This window comes from Oncorhynchus mykiss, chromosome 14 (assembly GCF_013265735.2).
Source record: "Oncorhynchus mykiss isolate Arlee chromosome 14, USDA_OmykA_1.1, whole genome shotgun sequence".
Classification (NCBI taxonomy): domain Eukaryota; kingdom Metazoa; phylum Chordata; class Actinopteri; order Salmoniformes; family Salmonidae; genus Oncorhynchus; species Oncorhynchus mykiss.
Genome location: NC_048578.1, coordinates 20,337,623 through 20,354,953, shown reverse-complemented (window position 1 = coordinate 20,354,953; position 17,331 = coordinate 20,337,623). Strand labels below are relative to the sequence as shown.

The following is a 17,331-nucleotide window of genomic DNA, read 5'->3' as shown; positions in this document are numbered from 1 at the left end:
GGAAGGACACCCCCCCTCTCATTTCCCCTGTTGTAAGTGACCTAGCTTACCCTGTACCGTCCCCCAGGGGTACTGCCGCGCTTTCACCATCTTGTTGCCGATCTTCACTTCCTCCGTGCTTCCCACCACGGCAAACGGCAAATGGGCCTGCGGAGCAGAAGGGATTCTCGTTAGTGCAGTGACACCTGAGTCCATCTTTCTGCCTTTCTCTCTTTTTATCAAACACAACACACAAATACACACACATCATGCAAGCACACACACGATTGACACTTCCTGCAATTATCATTCCATGTTATCACTCCATTACACAACTTGATTATTTATTTGTTTAGATTTGGATCAATTGGAGCACATCTCTTGACAGGCAAAACAATTGGCAGAGTGAACCTAACACAAAGTTAATTGCAAGTGATGTGAATCATGTTAGGTCTGTATTGCAAGTTAATACACGTTCCATTCATCCAACAGCAAGGGCTTCTGACTGCAGTGATGGGAGTGGGTGGCCTTTCTGCCAGAGTGGTGGCGTCTTCGTGAGATCGGAGGGCGAGAGTCTTGAGAGCTAATTGACTAACGCAAATCAGCTGGGTTCTGCTCAGTCAGAAGCATTGGCATTCTCCACTCTCTTATGTCACTCCTCATGGTCCGCTCATTGAACCCCGGCCCGTTAGTCAGCGGCCAGGGGCCCTTTCCCACACAGAGCTTCCTGTAGCAAGAGCTAGCTGATTGTCATACACTGTACTGGACTGGTGGAGGAGGAGGACACAGATGGTGCTCGTATCCTGCTCTAGTGCTGCTGTTTCAATGTTCTGAGAATGAACAGAATAAATGACTCACAACTCATAGTGAAAGGAAACTCACTCGAGGGGTACAGATACACAACTACATCTACTCCTGTAGATGTACGTATATTGTATTACTTGGCCTCACAAAACAAAAAATCCATGAAAACATCAACTATCGTATTCACTTGATATTTCTTCCTAACCAAACCTTGTCAGTCACTCTCATACTTCTCAACTATAACTAGTAAGTCTGTATAACTTTCTGAAATGTTTTCTGAAATGCTGCTGAACTAAAATGAGCAGCATCATAGAAGGGTTATCTTACGTTCATGGTGGAGTTGATCTCTGCCACCGTCTCATCGTCGATGGGGAATTGGTAGATCAGAACACCATTGCTGACCAGCTCACTGGTGATCTTGATCTTGAACTTGGTCAGCTCGCTTTTGGAGATGGCGTCTGATTTGGCGATGATGGGGATGATGTTGACCTGTTGTTTGAGGAGGTGAAATTAGATCAGAAAATGTTATTAGGCTATCCGCTAATGAGGAAAAGATATGTGCAGGTGTAACAGTATTAGCTTCCGTCCCCTCGCCCAACCCGGGCTCGAACCAGGGACCCTCTGCACACATCAACAACAGTCACCCACAAAGCATCGTTACCCATCGCTCCACAAAAGCCACGGCCCTTGCAGAGCTTGGGGAACAACTACTTCAGGTCTCAGAGCGAGTGACGTCGCCGATTGAAACGCTATTAGTGCGCACCACCGCTAACTAGGTAGCCATTTCACATCGGTTACACAGGCACATAGACAAAACAGTCATTCAAAATACATACTAAAACACAGGCATTGATTTGTTTGTTTTTTACAGACTTGCATCAAGTTTTAAAATCAGGATTACAATATTGAGTACAAAATGCATGCTAGCAGCTAGGGAGCAGAGCAGATGAAGGATTGTTATGATGGGCTGACAGTGACAAGGTGTGAACAAATAATGCCCACACATTGGGATGTAGCTAAATAAGGAACAGCTTTGAGGCTCATGTCAAATGCAATTTTACAACCCTCCGCTTTCAGCAGGACAAAAAAAACTACTGAAACTAAATTGGCTGTACTTTCAAATCAGAGCCCATGAAAACAATGTAGATCAAGATAATCCTATAATCATTTGATCCAAAACCTCTCCGCTCCACACATTAAGGGTTTGTTTCCCAGATACAGATTAAGCCTAGTCCTGGATTAAAAAGCCCTTTTCCCTGGAGCTTCTGCATTGATAATTTGTAAGTACAAGACTAAGCTTAATCTATAATAAACACATACAAAACACTCCCATACGAAAAATAATAAAATGGAGTACATTTCAATAAAATATATACACTACCGGTCAAAAGTTTTAGAACACCTTCTCATTCAAGGGTTTTTCTTTATTCTTACAATTTTCTATATTGTAGAATAATAGTGAAGACATCAAAACTATGAAATAACACATATGGAATCATGGAGTAACCAAAAAAGTGTTAAACAAATCAAACTATATATTATATTTGAGAATCTTCAAATAGCCACCCTTTGCCTTGATGACAGCTTTGCACACGCTTGGCATTCTCTCAACCAGCTTCATGAGGTAGTCACCTGGAATGGATTTCAATTAACAGGTGTGCCTTGTTAAAAGTGAATTTGCGGAATTTCCTTCTTAATGTGCTTGAGCCAATCAGTTGTGTTGTGACAAGTTGGGGGGTATACAGAAGATAGCTCTATTTGGTAAAAAAACAAGTCAATATTATGGCAAAAACAGCTCAAATAAGCAAAGGGAAATGACAGTCCATCATTACTTTAAGACATCTTCATATCATATCTTCCAGTCAATAAGGAAAATGTCAAGAACATTGAAAGTTTCTTCAAGTGCAGTCGCAGAAACCATCAAGCGCTATGATGAAACTGGCTCTTATGAGGACCACCAAAGGAATGGAAGACTCCTCTGCTGCAGAGGACAAGTTCATTAAAGTTACCAGCCTCATAAATTTCAGCCCAAATAAATGCATCACAGTGTTCAAGTAACAGACACATGTCAACATTAACTGTTCAGAGGAGGAGACTGTGTGAATCAGGCCTTCATGGTCAAATTGCTGTAACGATGCCACTACTAAAGGACACCAATAAGAAGAAACTTACTTGGGCCAAGAAACAAGATCAATTAGACTGGTGAAAATGTGTCCTTTGGTCTGGAGTTGGTCTGGAGTTCCCACATATGCTGAGCAATTGTTAGCTGCTTCTCCTTCACTCTGCGGCCCGACTCATTCCAAACCATCTCAATTTGGTTGAGGTCAGGGGATTTTGGAGGCCAGGTCATCTGATACAGCACTCCATCACTCTCCTTCTAGGTAAAATAGCCCTTACACAGCCTGGAGGTGTGTTGGGTCATTGTCCTTTAGCTAGCTAGTTCCCAATTAAATTAAAATGTGTTCATGAACATGAGCAATTTATTCTTCATCTTGTGTGGGATTGTTTCAATGACTTTGTCTCCATAGCCACGGGAAGATGTTTGAAGCTGGGGGGTGCAGCAATTTTTTAGCCGACTCCATCTCTGCATTATCCGCAGGGTAACTGTCAACTTGTAAGTCTGAAAATGTACATTGGAGATGAAGGAATCCACATTTGATATTCAGAGACATTATGTTCAAATAAAGATGTTAAGTGCAAAGTGGTCATTTGTACATTATATTTTGTGTTTCAGATTCAACCTGTGACTCCCATGCCACAATTCAACAATAGACCAAGTTATTTGAGCAAAAAACATTTTGAAAGCACTCTTTTAGTTGGTCATTCAAACTTTTCAAAGTATACAATCACATTTATTTATAAAGCCCTTCTTACATCAGCTGATGTCACAAAGTGCTGTACAGAAACCCAGCCTAAAACCCCAAACAGCAAGCAATGCAGGTGTAGAAGCACGGTGGCTAGGAAAAACTCCCTAGGGCATGCTGTTGTGATTTAGTGCTGAACTATGTAGTTCTATGCATTTAATTTTAATGTAGGCTAGCTACAGTACGTGGTATAAAAAGCTAAATGTTCCATTCGTAAAATACATGGCAACATTCAACGTACAAAACATAAGGGACACCTTCCTAATATTGAGTTGCACCCCCTTTTGCCCTCGGAATAGCCTCAATTCGTCGGGGGATGGACTCTACAATGTGTCGAAAGTGTTCCACAGGTTCATGTTGACTCCAATGCTTCCCACAGTTGTGTCAAGTTGGCTGGATGTCCTTTGGGTGGTGGACCATTCTTGATACACGCGGGAAACTGTTGAGTGTGAAAAACCCAGCAGCGTTGCAGTTCTTGACACACTCAAACCGGTGCGTCTGACACATATTACCATACCCCGTTCAAAGGCACTTAAATATTTTGCCCATTCACCTTCTGAATGGCACACAACCACAATCTATGTCTCAAGGCCTTCTTTAACCTGTTTCCTCCCCTTCATCTACACTGATTGAAGTATATTTAACAAATTACATCATTATGGGAGCATAGCTTTCACCTGGATTCACCTGGTCAGTCTATGTCATGGAAATGGGTCCTAATGTTTTGTACACTCAGTGTCTATTTAAGCAATGACGCCCGAGAGGGGTGTGGTATATTGCCAATATACCACGGCTAAGAGCTGTTCATATCCACGACGCAACACATTGCTAGGACACAGCCCTTAGCCGAGGTATATTGACCATATATGACAAACCCAGAGGTGCATCATTGCTATTATAAACTAGTTACCAACATAATTAGAGCAGTAAAAACAAATGTTTAGTCATACCCACGGTATACGGCCTGATATACCACGGCAAACCACCCAGTTTATAATTCTGAAATATATTTGCGAATATATTTTACAACCAACCACAGCATACTGTCAAAATCTATTTCCACAGTATATATTTAAATACAGAAACATATGTAGAAATATATGAAAACAGATTTTTTTTTAATGGCTTAAACATATATTTATATCTGTAATTTACATACACTTAAATACGTGTACATATATGTTGGTTGTTAAAATCTAGGTTATTATATACTTTTTCTGTATGGGCTACTAAACCCATATCAAACCAAAGTTGTACCCAAGCTGCTGGGTTTAGCCTATATTGTGCAGCAGCATCAAGCTGGTGTTCTGATTGGAGAGTGTACCCAGCTAGAAAATAACCAAAGGAGAACCTTCTGGGAACATTACGGGTACGTTCTGTGTTTGCTGGGGAGACCTCAGCTGGAAGGTAGCAGAGCGGGGCCGGATGATGCGAGCATCTCCTATGCAGCCAGGTCATTACATCACAGCTAGCTAGCTAAACCCCCTGAGATAAGTGGGGAACATCTGGCCAAGACAGGATATAAATAGACCTTGAGATCTGGGCCTACACCTCCCTTTCTTATGCTTCTCTGGATGCCTTGTGCCTTGGTCTACAGCAGGGATATCATGCAGACGGATACAAAAGCTAGAAATGTAACATGTCTTTTTATATCTGAACACCGCTAGCCTCTACTAGCTTCAGGGATGTTTGATTTGGGCATATCTATGTGCATTTCCGCCATAATCAGAGCTTGGAACAAAGCAAAGATAGAAAAATTGACAGCAGAGCAGTAAGAGCATTTACCAGAGAGGGTAGTACTAGTTAATCTCCAACGCAGGATCTATCTCGTGAAGAAATCTCCAAACACAATGTTAATGATGAGAGCCTACTGATCCAGCTGGTTTAGAAGAAACACATTCTCCAGCCCCCATGCTTGGTGTCAAAATCAGAACATGAAGAGATAGGGAAGGGATATGCAGGAATATCTGCTTCAATGGAGGCATAGGACGAAAGAGGAGGCCTGAGGATGCAGGGGAGTCTTTGTCAAACAACACCCACCACCACTTCTCACCCATAAACTCAAGAGACACTGCACTCCTATCTACGCAACAGGCTTTGTTTCACTGTAGCTGCCTGCCTACACAGGGAGGCTTTGGCTTTGGATCACAGAGGCTGGAAGGTGGCTAGGGTACAGCTGCTCTGGCAAACACTCGAAAGTCAGGAAGTTTCTATGCAAATAGGGCCTTTTGGGTTGGCCTTAGAAAAATAGAGCTAGTGTCACCATGACGACCAAGGGCCGTTTCACGGCTGACCTACACCGTCACGGGACAGGAGCCCATCTTTGAGCGTGCAAATGGTGTAGAAGAGTTTATGAGCAACGATGCTCTGTGATGACATCAATGATGCCCTGCATCTACATGGTGACATCATCTTGAGGCTAGAGAGCTTTCCCCCTGCATTTTATAAATAGCTATGAAAAAAATTTAACTCTTCAACCCGAGGTTATCATATTAGGGAAGCTGCTTTTCAAGTGGCACTTCAAATCAGCAGAGTTTAATGAATGAATTGCATAATATGGTAATTTAGCAGATATCTTTTTCCAAAGCGGCTTACAGAGAAGCCAACCTTGACAGTGACACATATAGGTCAACTCAGTGTACTATATCTGTCCCACGCAGGATTTGAACTCAGTGAACCATTGGAATCATAGTGTCATTAGCTAGCCTTGCAGCCCACCTTGCTGTCCAGTTTCTTCATAGTGACCAGGTCCAGGGACTTGAGGGAGTGTCCGGTGGGCGCGATGAAGTACAGACAGGCATGGATGCGTGTGTCATGGTAGCTGTGTAACGTGCGCTTGATTTTCAGCTCCTCCTGCAGATAGGCCTCAAACTGGGTGTCGATAAACTCCACAATAGACTTGTAGCTGAGGAGAGAAAAGCATGTGTTTCAAGGTGTTATAAACACACCATAAACAGCTGATAAGGAAACCGGAATGAAGATGTTGCTGTGCACCAAAAAGAGAAAATGTGCCTTACTATAGTCATATAGGATTACGGGTAGGGTATACCTTTACCTTTACACCACCATAGAATACGAGAGGGTGTTGTAAAGCCTCTCTTAAAGAGATTTTGGCAATGAAGCCCTTTACCTATTTCCCCAGAGTCAGACGAACTTATGGATACCATTTTTATGTCTCTGCATCCAGTATGCCAGCTGACACACACATGGTTAATCTGACTCTGGGGGAGTAGATAAAGGGCTGCAATGCCAAAATCCAGAAGTATTCCTTTAAGTAAGAGATTTAAGCCAGTTTGTACTTTAATCCCAGAGTGTTGTCAGTGGGAGGTAGCTAGATGCTAAGTGAGTACAGCTCAGCTCCATAATAGTGATCTGCTGATCCATCATTCAGCTGAGCTGGGTCTCATTAGCAGAACATGGTGGGGAAGAGACGTGGGAACGCACGGATCAGGGAGCAGAGGAGAGGCATACCATCGCCAAGGAAGGGGAAGATTCACCGCACAGCCGAAGGCGGATAGGAATCTCTGATTAAACACAGGTTTTACCTCTGCCCTTCAACACACACACGTGTGAGTGCACAGACACACACACACACACTTCTTCCCACACACCTCTTCCCACCTCCACTCCCCCTCATAAGAAACTCATCCGAGGTAAACTGCTAGCCCTTAGCTCACCCTCATCCAGCCACCATTTGATAGTGATGTGAAGCAGTTTGAACCTGGAGCGCTGACCTACATGAGGGTTCCTGTAACTAGCACAGCCTCCCCCTCGGGGCCCTAACCAGAGCAGCTAGAGAGGTCTGGGACAGACTGAGGACTGAGATTAGAGAGAGCTGCCTGGTGCTCACATGACATCATCCATCCTCTCTCTGATCTCTCATGACGAGGAATGAGGTTCACATGACAGGAGGGAGGGAGAATTTAGCCCTTGAGACTCATGCTCAAGTGTCAGACTACTGTTATCCATAGTGTCTAACAATAAATCTATCAGTGACTCACTGTTTTCATAAGGTGTGGGAGAGGCATCATAAGAGTAGTACCTAAAGTTCCACCAGACTCCAAAGGGGATGACCTCAAGTCCACACTTCATAGGGGGCATCTCAGACACATGAAGCGGAATCTGGGGCTCTAATCCCAAAAACAGACAGATAGACAGACAGACATACAGTATATTCATGTTTATCTACATCATTGTCTCTCACCTGTCCTCTTTGTTGATCTGGTCTCCAAAGCCCACAGTGTTGACCACGGTCAGCTTGAGGCGCACATTGCTCTCCTGGAGCTCGTAGGTGTTGGACTTGAGCTGCACGCCCGGCTGGTTGTGCTGGGTGGGTTCGCCCTCGAACTTGGTGTTGAACAGGGTGTCCATGAGAGTGGACTTGCCCAGGCCCGTCTCCCCTAAAATACACACATACCTTTCAGTTCATTCACCATTGTGTAATTTTTTTGTGGACTCCATTTGATTCTACTATCTGGAGTTTGGGTTTGTGTGAGATAGTTGTACTAAGCTCATTAGGCATTCATAAGCTATATTCTTCTAGAGTCAAGGGGTATAGGTTACAGTATATCATTAATGGAAATTAGCATTGAACAGCAGGGAATATTCCAGATTGGGCCATTGTCAGAATAAATGTGGCCTTAAAATATTCTCCCATACTGTACATTACAGGATTTAGTACATCCTGTTGAAAATACTTCAGTTTTACAATTTGGACTCGGGCTGCAGAGCAGATCTCTCTAATGCCACCAGAATGTTAATTATATGGACTCTTCCCATTTGTCACTTCCCTATACATTTAGCTATGTGAGCCCCTCCCTCTGCCTCCTCTGCTGCTTTTGGCAGGAGGCGCTTTTTAATGGAATAAAAAAGATGCGCTGCAGAAATGTCTAATAAGTTGGGTGCCTTTAGGAGGGACTCCATTGAATGGGACATCTTGCAGCGGCGCAGCACAACAAGCTAATCCTATGTCCACCAGAGTTGATATCTAGAGCAGACCATCATAAAAATGGCTGCATGGGTCTGAGTCACGGATGTCCTGATGCGTTCTGACAAACTCACACTGTTCAAAGCTGTCAGTCGAGTGAGAAGGCACCTTCCTTTCCCAGTGCAAGAACATCTAGTTGTACACCCCAAATGGCACCGTATTCACTAAGTAGTGTACTATATAGGGAATAGGGTGCCATTTGGGATGCTACCCTAGGCTTACTTCTGTTCATCAGACACCACATCTACACTCAGAGCACGCAGAGCTCTACACTGCCAACGATATATTAGTCTTCCTTTCACAAGGCATCAGGCTTTCACTCTGAGTGCACACTAAATAGTGTAGGGGGAGGGGGGTTAGAATGGAACAGCACAGTGCCAGATTCTCCCCTCCCATTTCCTGCATCTGAGGTTAAGTCCACCTCAGGTCATCGTCAAGATGTTTCCATGGTCTCTCATCATCCTCATAGAAATTTGGCAGGGCTGGATAAGCATCTCGCTTGGCAGGGACCCAAGCTGAACCCCATGCTAAAGATGGGGCCCTGACATCCAAAGGTTTCCATTTGAATGTACCAGCAAAAAGCATAAGAAATCTAAGTCTCATGAAGACAAAATGTTTTGCTCTCAATTAAGTTCTTGCCACATGCCTCCGGATCACATTTCTGGGGCTTGAGCTGTAGGCAGGCCTGTGCAATTTTACAACAGCTTTGCTTTCTGGGATCCACACACACCAGACTTCATAGAGTAGACTGTAATAATAGAGGTTCTAGGGCTTCTGCCATTGCTTTTGAATGTTTTGAGTGCCATGGATAACTTTCAAGTAATTTAGAGTATGGAAAATTGAGAGAATTATATTATCTGTTTCCTACATTCAACAAAATTGACAAAATTGACCATTTGCTTTAAAATAAGGCTAATATATGAAAACTATATCTGTCAATAGGCAGGTTTCCATTGAGCCAGGTTTATTTAGACAAAAGCAATGTCACCAAAAGAATGTTTGCGACATGTGTAATGGAAACGGCTGTCCAATCAAAAACGCGTCTTTTGACCAATGAGGAAAATTATATGTTCATTGTGTAGATAATACTCTAAGAAAACCCATGGTCCAAACCTCATCTCTATCAAAATATGTTCAAAACTTATTGGCCGTTTTACCCTTGTAGGATGGCCAAAATTAGGGCGAATAAATAAACGGAGGCCAGAGAAAAAGTGTGAGAATTAAGGCTAACTGACATCTTTCTTCTCCAATCCGGATGACATAAAACAATATAGAGGTAAGATCTATATCAATTTTGAGACATGACATTATCATAGTTTAGTATACACTGTTCATATTAAAGCAAAGTTTGTGTTCTTTTTCCGAAGACTTCTTACAGAAACGTTTTATTTTCAGTCTTTTACATTCAATTCAGCTCATCATGCTAATTTAGATTTTTGCGAACCCGTTTTTGTTGAGAAAGCTGCGCCGCTCTGTAAACAGAGCTTGGTGCTCATTACCGGATATATTAGGTTACGAAGTCTGACCTTTTGGATATCATGTTAATGATATGGGATAAAAAATATAGGACAAAACACATCACGACAAGAGAGACAACACAACACTACATAAAGAGAGACCTAAGACAACAAAGCCAGTCAGCAACACATGACAACACAGCATGGTAGCAACACAACATGACAACAATATGGTAGCAGCACGACATGGTAGCAGCACAAAACATTGTACTAACATTACTGGGCACAGACAACAGCACAATGGGCAAGAAGGTATAGAGACAACAATACATCACGCAAAGCAGCCACAACTGTCAGTAAGAGTGTCCATGATTGAGTCTTTGAATGAAGATATTGCGATAAAACTGTCCAGTTTGAGTGTTTATTGCAGCTAGTTCCAGTCACTAGCTGCAGCGAACTGAATAGACGAGCGACCGAGGGATGTGTGTGCTTCGGGGACCTTTAACAGAATGTGACTGGCAGAACGGGTGTTGTATGTGGAGGATGAGGGCTGCAGTATATATCTCGGATAGGGGGGAGTGCAGAGATGTGTCCTATAAGGAGCACTGGTGGCAAATCTAATGGCCGAATGGTAAAGGACATCTAGCCGCTCGAGAGCACCATTACCTGACGATCTATACATTTAGTCTCCGTAATCTAGCATGGGTAGGTTGGTCATCTGAACCATGGTTAGTTTGGCAGTTGGGATGAAAGAGGAGCCATTACGATAGAGGAAACCAAGTCTAGATTTAACTTTAACCTGCAGCTTTGATATGTGCTGAGAGTAGGACAGTGTACCGTCTAGCCATACTCCCAAGTACTTATATTGAGGTGACTACTTCAAGCTCTAAACTCTCAGAGGAGGTAATCACACCAATGGGGAGAGGGTCCTTCTTCTTACCCAACCACATGACCTTTGTTTTGGAGGTGTTCAGAATAAGGTTAAAGAGAAAACTTGCTGGATATTAAGAAAGCTTTGTTGTAGAGTGTTTAACACAAAATCTGGGGAGGGGCCAGCTGAGTATAAAATGGCATCATCTGCATATAAATGGATGAGTGAGCTTACTGCTGCCTGAGCTATGTTGTTGATGTAAATTTAGAAGAGCGTGGGGCCTAGGATCAAGCCTTGGGGTACTCTCTTTGTGACAGGCAATGGCTGAGACAGCAGATTTTCTGGCTTTATACACTGCACTCTTTGAGAGCGTTAGTTAGCAAACCAAGCCAAAGACCCCTCAGAGACACCAATACTCATTAGCCAGCCCACAAGAATGGAATGGTCTACAGAATCTAAAGCTTTAGCCAAGTCAATAAAAATAGCAGCACAACATTGCTTAGAATCAAGGGCAATGGTGACATCATTGAGGACCTTTAAGGTTGCAGTGACACATCCATAACCTGAGCGGAAACAAGATTGCATACCAGAGCGAATACTATAGACATCAAGAAAGCCAGTCAGTTGATTATTGACAAGTTTTTCCAACACTTTTGATAAACAGGGCTAAATAGACATTGGCCTATAACAGTTAGGATCAGCTTGATCTCCCCCTTTAAATAAAGGACGAACCGTGGCTGTCTTCCAAGCAATGGGGAACTCCCCAGCGAGGAGAGAAAAAAAGGTTGGAGATGGGCGTGGCAATGATAGGGGCAGCAACTTTAAAGAAGAAAGGGTCTAAACCGTCTGACCCAGATGTTTTTTGGGGGTCAAGTTAAAGGAGCTCCTTTAGCACCTCGGACTCAGTGACCGCCTGCAGGGAGAAACTTTGTAGCGGGCAGGGGAAAAAGCGGGAGGAGCGTCGCATTAGAAGGGGTGAGAGATGAGGAAATGTTGGACGGGCAAGGAGGCATGGCTGAGTCCAATAGGAATCCTGACTTAATGAAGTGGTAATTAAAGAGTTCAGCAATGTGCTTCTTGTCTTGTCAGTAAAAACCACATCAACAACATTGAGGGACATGGGCAGCCGTGAGGAGGAGGGTTTATTCTCCAGGTCTTTAACCGTTTTCCAGAACTTCTTGGGGTTAGACTCACAGAGAGAGAACTGCTCCTTAAAGTAACTAACTTTGGCCTTTCGGATTGCCTGAGTGTACTTATTTCTCATTTGCCTGAACGAGAGCCAGTCAGCCTGAGTATGCGTGTGCCGAGCCTTTCGCCAAATGCAATTCTTGAGATGGAGTAACTCTGCAAGATCACGGTTGAACCAGGGGCTGAACCTGTTTTTAATTCAAATTTTCTTTATGGGGGCGTGTTTGTTAACAATACCACTGAAAATATTAAAAAAGAATGTCCTAGCATCTTCGATAGAGGGTATCAAGCTGATTCTATACCATGCTCATTAACGTTTTTTAGCAAGCATTTATGACAAATCAGGACAGGTCATTTCACGGAGCAGCCATTACGAACACAGGCTGTATAACAGTGATCACTAAGGTCATTACAGAAAACACCAGACTGATACCTATCAGGATTATTTGTGAGGATAACATCGAGGAGAGTAGCCTTTTCTGGGTGTTTGGAGTCATACCTTGTGGGATTGGTGATAATCTAAGAAAGATTTAGGGAGTCCCATTGCTTTTGGTAATAATCTAAGAAAGATTTAGGGAGTCCCATTGCTTTAAGACTTGGTCAGGTGGTTTTAGCATGTCCCAGTTTAGGTCATCTAGCAGAACAAATTCAGACTTGGTGTATGGGGCCAGGAGAAATCTTAGGGCAGGTAGGAAGTTTCAACATGGCACGGACAGTGGCGAAATGTTAGCACATGAAAACAATTTAAATATGTAAAATGACTTTTAATCCTTCCGTCTACATATTTGAAGACATGGCATATGGGCTTGTAGTGAGATACCCAATGGGCTGGACGATTCATTCTCATCACTCATCTTGAAAAACACAGGGACACAGGGACAAAGACACACAGGCACACAGGCACACGTGGAGGCAGCGGAGGAGGAGGGGAAGATGGCTCATAATTACGGCTGGAATGGAGCGAATGGAAGGGCATCAACCACATGGAAACTGTGTTTGATGTATTTGATACCATTCTACTCATTCCGCTCCTGGCATTACCACGAGCCTCCCCCCAATTAAGGTGCAACCAACCTCCTGTGACGCACACACAGGCTAATTAACTTGTGAATCTTATGAGAGCTTTACTCAGAAATGCTTTAATTAATTAGTATAGTATACTATTTATTTATTTTATCTCAGACTTGTATAGCCTACTGGACTCTTAGAGAGCTACTCAATCAAGTTATTTTGTTGGGGAGAGTGACTCTTTGAACTTACAATGGCTAGCCCCATTTCTTCTTGTGCTTTGTGGTGCTCTTTCCATGACTCCTGCGAACTTTGTTGACTATAAACTTACTTGTTTAACAGACCGTGGGACAGACAATGTTGGTTCCCACACTCGCGACTCTGACTCTCTATTGGTTACAAAGATTATTGGACTCCCATCCTAATCTAACCCTCTCTCGCCGGCTTTGCTGTACAATATGATCTTGTTGCCATCTGATGCACGTTTAAATGTCATAACAAATCAACACTGCAGAGCTCTCTTTGTCCTCTGCCATGCCCTGATTTTATTACTGCTGATGATATCTGGAAATGTGCATGTACACCCTGGTCCGTCTACTGTTGCTAGCCCAATTCTGACTTGTGCTCTGATGATTTCTACTTCACTGATTTCTGCTCTCATTAAAGCCTGGGTTTTCTGCACGATAACACTAGAAGCTTTTTACCTCAAATGTCTCAATTGAAAGTGTGGGTTCACAGCTCTTATCCAGCCAGATGTGTTGGTCATTACTGAGCCATGGTTAAGAAAGAGTATTCTGAACACTGATGTTAACCTTTCTAGTTATTACCTTTTTCGGCAAGACAGATCTTCCAAAGCTGGTGGAACGTCAATCTTTACCAAGGAACCCGGTCAGTGCTCGGTTGTCTCCACAATTTGATTTGCTGGTTTTAAGCATTAAGCAAATAGCTCTTTGTTGACTGTTGCTGGGTGTTATCATCCACCATCAACACTGACCTGTATCCTACCTGCCCTAAGCTCTCTCCTGGCCCCACTAAGTCTGAATTTGTGCTGCTAGGTACAGTGCCTTGCGAAAGTATTCGGCCCCCTTGAACTTTGCGACCTTTTGCCACATTTCAGGCTTCAAACATAAAGATATAAAACTGTATTTTTTTGTGAAGAATCAACAACAAGTGGGACACAATCATGAAGTGGAACGACATTTATTGGATATTTCAAACTTTTTTAACAAATCAAAAACTGAAAAATTGGGCGTGCAAAATTATTCAGCCCCTTTACTTTCAGTGCAGCAAACTCTCTCCAGAAGTTCAGTGAGGATCTCTGAATGATCCAATGTTGACCTAAATGACTAATGATGATAAATACAATCCACCTGTGTGTAATCAAGCCTCCGTATAAATGCACCTGCACTATGATAGTCTCAGAGGTCCGTTAAAAGCGCAGAGAGCATCATGAAGAACAAGGAACACACCAGGCAGGTCCGAGATACTGTTGTGAAGAAGTTTTAAAGCCGTATTTGGATACAAAAATATTTCCCAAGCAGCACTGTGCAAGCGATAATATTGAAATGGAAGGAGTATCAGACCACTGCAAATCTACCAAGACCTGGCCGTCCCTCTAAACCTTCAGCTCATACAAGGAGAAGACTGATCAGAGATGCAGCCAAGAGGCCCATGATCACTCTGGATGAACTGCAGAGATCTACAGCTGAGGTGGGAGACTCTGTCCATAGGACAATAATCAGTCGTATATTGCACAAATCTGGCCTTTATGGAAGAGTGGCAAGAAGAAAGCCATTTCTTAAAGATATCCATAAAAAGTGTTGTTTAAAGTTTGCCACACGCCACCTGGGAGACACACCAAACATGTGGAAGAAGGTGCTCTGGTCAGATGAAACCAAAATTGAACTTTTTGGCAGCAATGCAAAACGTTATGTTTGGCGTAAAAGCAACACACCATCCCCACTGTCAAACATGGTGGTGGCAGCATCATGGTTTGGGCCTGCTTTTCTTCAGCAGGGACAGGGAAGATGGTTAAAATTGATGGGAAGATGGATGGAGTCAAATACAGGACCATTTTGGAAGACTGCTGATGGAGTCTGCAAAAGACCTGAGACTGGGACAGAGATTTGTCTTCCAACAAGACAATGATCCAAAACATAAAGCAAAATCTACAATGGAATTCTATATAGTGTTGTGGTGTCTCTCTTTATGTGGTGTTGTGGTGTGGTGTCGCTGTTTATGTAGTGTTGTGGTGTCTCTGTTTATGTAGTGTTGTGGTGTCTCTGTTTATGTAGTGTTGTGGTGTCTCTGTTTATGTAGTGTTGTGGTGTCTCTGTTTATGTAGTGTTGTGGTGTCTCTGTTTATGTGGTGTTGTGGTGTCTCTGTTTATGTAGTGTTGTGGTGTCTCTCTTTATGTAGTGTTGTGGTGTCTCTCTTTATGTAGTGTTGTGGTGTCTCTCTTTATGTAGTGTTGTGGTGTCGCTGTTTATGTAGTGTTGTGGTGTCTCTGTTTATGTAGTGTTGTGGTGTCTCTCTTTATGTAGTGTTGTGGTGTCTCTCTTTATGTAGTGTCTCTCTTTATGTAGTGTTGTGGTGTGGTGTCTCTGTTTATGTAGTGTTGTGGTGTCTCTGTTTATGTGGTGTTGTGGTGTCTCTGTTTATGTAGTGTTGTGGTGTCTCTCTTTATGTAGTGTTGTGGTGTCTCTCTTTATGTAGTGTTGTGGTGTGGTGTCGCTGTTTATGTAGTGTTGTGGTGTCTCTGTTTATGTAGTGTTTGGTGTGGTGTCTCTGTTTATGTAGTGTTGTGGTGTCTCTGTTTATGTAGTGTTGTGGTGTCTCTGTTTATGTAGTGTTGTGGTGTCTCTGTTTATGTAGTGTTGTGGTGTCTCTGTTTATGTAGTGTTGTGGTGTCTCTGTTTATGTAGTGTTGTGGTGTCTCTGTTTATGTAGTGTTGTATCTCTTTATGTAGTGTTGTGGTGTCTCTGTTTATGTAGTGTTGTGGTGTCTCTGTTTATGTAGTGTTGTGGTGTCTCATGTTACTACCATGCTGTGTTATCATGTGTTGCTGCCATGTTGTGTTGCTTAGGTCTCTCTTATCATGTGTTTTTTGTCCACATTTTTATTTTTAATCCCAGCCCCCAGCCGTCCCCACACTAGGGCTTTTGCCTCTTGGTAGGTTGTCATTGTAAATAAGAATGTGTTCTTAATTGACATTGTTGTGTGTGACATTACGTATTACGTCCAGCTGTATTTATCGATAGAAGTTAAATGAAAATGCACCGTAGCAGGCAACTGTCTAATTTATTTTTTATGCAAACTTTCTAAATGTAGACCATTTATACGCTCAGGTCAAGACTATAGAATGGTTAACTGCACCCTTTGTAATTCCTCTTTTTCAATTGGCAGCGGGGGAAGAACGGCAGTGGTAGAACATCAACAGACAAAAAAGCATAAAGCTTGTCTGATTGGCCGTGTTGGTATGCCCTCTGTCACCACATTCTTCAAGAAGGTAGAGCCTTCCCAAGAAGAATATGATTTAGCTGTGCAGGAGGGTGTCTTTGCATACCACACTATGCGACACAATCATAGTTACAGATCTATGGACTGCACAGCACAACTCGCACGGAAGCTTTATGAGCCAAAGTTTACATGTGCTAGGACAAGATGTGAAGCCATAGTGAGTAACGTGTTAGCACTATGGGCAACTACATTGGTAACACAGGACCTAGACCAGGTTGAATTTGTGTCCCTGTCCATTGATGCGTCCAATCATGGACATGTAAAGCTGCTGCCAATAGTAGTCAGATTTTGTAAGATATATGATGGCAGCACATCTGTGGAAACAAAACTGCCTGATTTTGTTGAATTGAAAGGAGAAAACAGCAGAGGAAATTGCAGCTGAGGTCCTGGTGGTCATCCAAAAATGTAACCTGGAAAACAAAGTCGTGGCATTCTCTGCCGACAACACAAATGCCAACTTTGGTGGACTGAATAGGCTGGGGAGGGTCAGTGTCCATACCAACGTTAAAAATGCTCTGCAGCGGGAGGTGATTGGCTTAGGTTGTCCTGCTCACATCATTCATAACACTGCCAGAACAGCTTCGGATATGATTCCCCTTGATGTTGAGTACCTGCTCACAAAGATATTTGTATATTTTCACCGTCAGAGTAG

General features: G+C 42.9%; 1 protein-coding gene across 8 annotated transcripts in view; it reads right to left on the bottom strand.

Annotated features, from left to right (window-relative positions):
* Positions 1 to 17,331, bottom strand: part of LOC110488975 (septin-6) — a 42,060-nt gene that overhangs the window by 19,903 nt on the left and 4,826 nt on the right. For 7 of the 8 annotated variants that reach the window (XR_005035954.1, XR_002468504.2, XM_021561483.2 and 4 more), the window contains exons 3-6: positions 7,852 to 8,047; positions 6,366 to 6,552; positions 1,111 to 1,272; positions 51 to 147 (exon numbers count right to left, since the gene is read on the bottom strand). Coding sequence is in view for 6 of the 8 variants with exons in the window: in XM_021561483.2 (XP_021417158.1) it covers positions 51 to 147; positions 1,111 to 1,272; positions 6,366 to 6,552; positions 7,852 to 8,047 (642 nt within the window). In the remaining 2 variants the exon portion in view is untranslated. Of the gene's footprint in view, positions 1 to 50; positions 148 to 1,110; positions 1,273 to 6,365; positions 6,553 to 7,689; positions 7,824 to 7,851; positions 8,048 to 17,331 lie in introns of those variants that run through there. The other variant, XM_021561485.2, reaches the window with a different exon arrangement.